Source organism: Pristiophorus japonicus, unplaced genomic scaffold (assembly GCF_044704955.1).
Source record: "Pristiophorus japonicus isolate sPriJap1 unplaced genomic scaffold, sPriJap1.hap1 HAP1_SCAFFOLD_93, whole genome shotgun sequence".
Classification (NCBI taxonomy): domain Eukaryota; kingdom Metazoa; phylum Chordata; class Chondrichthyes; family Pristiophoridae; genus Pristiophorus; species Pristiophorus japonicus.
This window is the reverse complement of record NW_027254857.1, coordinates 1,839,181-1,842,871: the sequence shown is the minus strand read 5'-3', so window position 1 is coordinate 1,842,871 and position 3,691 is coordinate 1,839,181. Positions and strand designations below refer to the sequence as shown.

The 3,691-nt window shown below is 40.4% G+C and overlaps 1 protein-coding gene across 1 annotated transcript; it reads left to right on the top strand.

The window, feature by feature from the left end:
* Nucleotides 1–2,675: 2,675 nt before the first annotated feature.
* LOC139257921 (neuropeptides capa receptor-like) lies at nucleotides 2,676–3,491 on the top strand. The gene has a single exon (XM_070874668.1). The coding sequence runs from the start codon at nucleotides 2,676–2,678 to the stop codon at nucleotides 3,489–3,491; it is 816 nt and encodes a 271-aa protein (XP_070730769.1).
* Nucleotides 3,492–3,691: the final 200 nt, after the last annotated feature.

Genomic DNA, 3,691 nt, shown 5'->3' with positions numbered 1-3,691 from the left:
ACTGCGGCCATACTGATGGGCTTCTGAAGGGTCGTGGTGAGAGCATTAAAGATAGCGTTTAGGCGGTCCTGGACATCGTTAGGGTGAGCAACCACCAATGCATCATGAGTAGCACGTCCGAGGTGAGTTAGAAATCGGGCATGCACAGTTGGGCTCAGGGTTTGCTTTACCAGGGCCCACAGGTCTCTTGATTCTGCATTATATCCATGCATGTCGAGGTCACTCCATGAAATCGGAGGTCAGGGTTAAGTTGGGTTTGTGGATCTCTTTCAGCTTATTTATCTTAGCCTTTTAACTCTTCAATTTGTTTTGTTGGAGTATCTATTTCATTATTGATCAGGCAAGTATTATTACATTAGCTAGTTAAGTTTTTATTTTTATTCTGACTATCGCACCATTCCTCTCTTAGGTGAGTCTTTTTTCTATTAAGAAATCCAAATTGATAACGTTCATCATGAAACCGCTGTCAATGGAAAGGTTTAACTCCTTTACAGGTTTGTAAGAAGACCTGATGTCATTACGTGACTTCACGTAACCATCTGAAAAAAATATATATTTTCATCAAGAAAGGCAGCATTTGATTAATCTCCAATATTTTTTAACTTCTTATTCAAGTACTTGCCAAATATATTTGTTTTAATTGATTTAAAACGAGACCACACATTTGTTTACTGAAAATAAATTTCATCATCAGCCTCGGTCAATGCAAAGCCAACCATTTTAACTAAGTAGTCTATCGATCGATTTCTCAGAGGTCCCAGTGGAACTCTGAGTACGTTTCTCGTGCGTGCACTCTTTTTTAAGACGTCTACGGTTTTTATATGTCCTCCTTCTGTCAATGAAAGCCCTAATTTAATGGAGTTTTTCTGCCAACTCGACAGAAGTGATTTTTTTAGACTGCAGTGGAATTTTTCTCATAATTTAAAATCTCAGAACATTTTTTTTTTCATTTAGCACCTATTTCGTACGTTACTTATTTTTTTTGTCTTTTCCATAACTAGAGGGAAGTCTAGCACGTCGGCTGTGGACTGCTTTTCGTTATCTCAATTGTTCCATCTTCAAGGTCGTGTTATTTAATATAATATATTTTTTGATTCCTTTTGAATCCATCTCAGTTGTTGTGCTGTGCCTTCTCTGAATGTTTTCGTTCGACAAGTAAGTGAGCATGTCAATCCTTTTTTTACCCACCGGGACCATGTATTTTTTTCTTTTTCTTTACTCAACAAACCTATCCTTTGTGCATTTCCTGGCTCCGTAACTTATCTTCCGAATATACGTAATCCAATAAGGTTCACACTCTTAAACTTCCCACATACAGGGCAACACTACGAAGGGTTAAAAAAAACTTCCATTCAGTTTGAAAAAGTAGGTGGAGCTAAAAGAAACCACAACCCCCCGGCTTTTTTTTTTTACATTAATAATCACACAAGCATTTCTCATTTAAAACAGACGTTCACAAGAGTCTCTTTTCTTTCCTATTAATTTTTGGATCCATGATTGATCATCTATCCCTATCTAGCTCTAACTATCCCTACTTTCCTTGTCGCCACAAGAATCTATTTGGGCCTCGAACCCACACAGACACTGGGCCTCGAAACCAGGCAGGCTCTGGGCCTCGAACCCAGGCAGATTTACCTATTCTAAACTATCTTTTCAAGTCGCCGCTTGGTTTGCGTCCCCACGCAATTTCCCTATCTCTATCCCTATTCTAAGTTTGAAAGGTATTAACCAGATTGTCCTGGATCTCGTTCGGACACTACCTGAGAACCAACGAGTGGCTAAACTTTCCTCAGACTTTTGAAACCGGGGAAAACTGGAACAGTATTCAAATCATACTCACTCCAGTGGCAACTTTCCCCTCGTCCCATCCAAGGCTAGTCTGGCTCTTAATTCGCAAATTTTCGGCAGTCGTCCGTTAAGATCCCACTTCTAACACCAAATGTAAATGTGGATTATTTTACCTCAATCTGGTACCGCAAAATTAATGAAACGAATACCGTTTGTGCTTTAAACACAGCAAGCTTTTATTTAAAAAGCAAATCCAGATCGGGGACCTTATCAGACAGAAGGAATGCAACTCTGATAGAACACACTCACTTCCTATGGACAAAGTGACGTTACATTGTAAAGGGATGACGGTTATATATTTTCGGCAAAAGATAACAAGATCGGGCTAGAGTGACATCCTAGTTCCGCTTATCCCTTTTGATCCCTCTTTCCCTTTGTCCACTCATAAGCCGACCTAAGTATGGTCTGATTTTATACAAAGACCTTCTGTTGATATTTCAGGTTAATAACATGATTTTATAAGACCTTGAGGTTTTTCTGCAAGCTGTGGGTTTTGTTTCAATATGTGTTAGTGTTGTAAAATTTCGCCGTCTCGAGTCTGAGATGTCATGGCTATTCCACCATGAATTCTTTGTTATCTTATCATGTCCATTTGTAATTCCAACGTTCTCAACTTCTCGACTTTATACATTTTTAAACATTCACATTAGCAGTAACAAGTTTGGATAATTCACCATTAACTACATCGAACTGCTTATTGTGCTTTCATCCTGCCGTGCTAATGTGTCTCTTTATTTTTCTTCCTCAAAGTTAACGCAGTGACGATTGTGATCTTGTCTCGGGGAAAGTGCGGTCTCTCCAAATGTGTCACTCGATATTTGGTGGCCATGGCAGCGGCAGATCTCCTGGTCATTATCACTGACCTGATACTCAAGCAGATTCCAATTATTCATCGTATGTACATTGTGCTGACCATCCCTGTGTGTAATATCCACGCCGTCCTGCTTTATGCAGCCACAGATTGTTCTGTCTGGTTTACCGTCACTTTCTCCTTTGATCGATTTGTGGCCATTTGCTGCCAGACGTTGAAAACCAAATATTGCACCGAGAGAATGGCAACTGTGGTTCTGGGATCAGTGACTGTGCTGAGCGGTTTAAAGAATATCCCTTGGTATTTTATGTTTACATCTCAGTACACGCTTTTAGAAAGCACTTGGTTTTGTTATGTGACTATCCATGTTGCACTTTCACCGGTGTGGGGAATAATCGAGTTCCTTCAATATATTATAACCCCAGGGATCCCATTTATTCTCATTCTGCTGATCAATGCTGTCACCGTCAGATACATTTTAGTGGCCAGCAGAGCCCGCCAAAGATTTCGAGGTCCCAGAAGTGCAGAGAGTCCTCGAGACCCAGAGATGAACGGCCGAAGGAAATCCATCATTTTGCTTTTGATGATCTCATTGAATTTCATACTGTTATGGGCGGTGTTCATGCTGTGCTCCACACTGCGTCGGGCCTGCACTTTTAATTGCATACCTGTACGTATTCCTTTCTATGTATGGGAAATGGGATTCATGCTCCAGCTCCTGAGTTGCTGCACGAACACTTGTATTTATGCTGTGACCCAGACTAAGTTCAGAGATCAGCTGAAGAATGCGGTGAAATATGCCTTCGCTCTAATTGTTAAATGTATTAAATGATGAGAAAAACTGAATAGTTTCCAGCATTAAAACTCAATTTTGTTGCATGACGAACTCTTCACAATCTTCCAATGGTCTGTGATACGAACAATAGTGTCCCTTTTACTCTCTCTCTCTCTCTCTGTCTCTCTCATTCTCTCTCCGTCTGTCTTTCTCGTTCACTCGCTCCTGCTCTTGCTCTCTCTTGGTCACTCACTCTC

What these genes read in the sequence shown, in the direction of transcription:
- LOC139257921 (XM_070874668.1), top strand. Translation starts at nt 2,676, where the DNA reads ATGGCAGCGGCAGATCTCCTGGTCATTATCACTGACCTGATACTCAAG.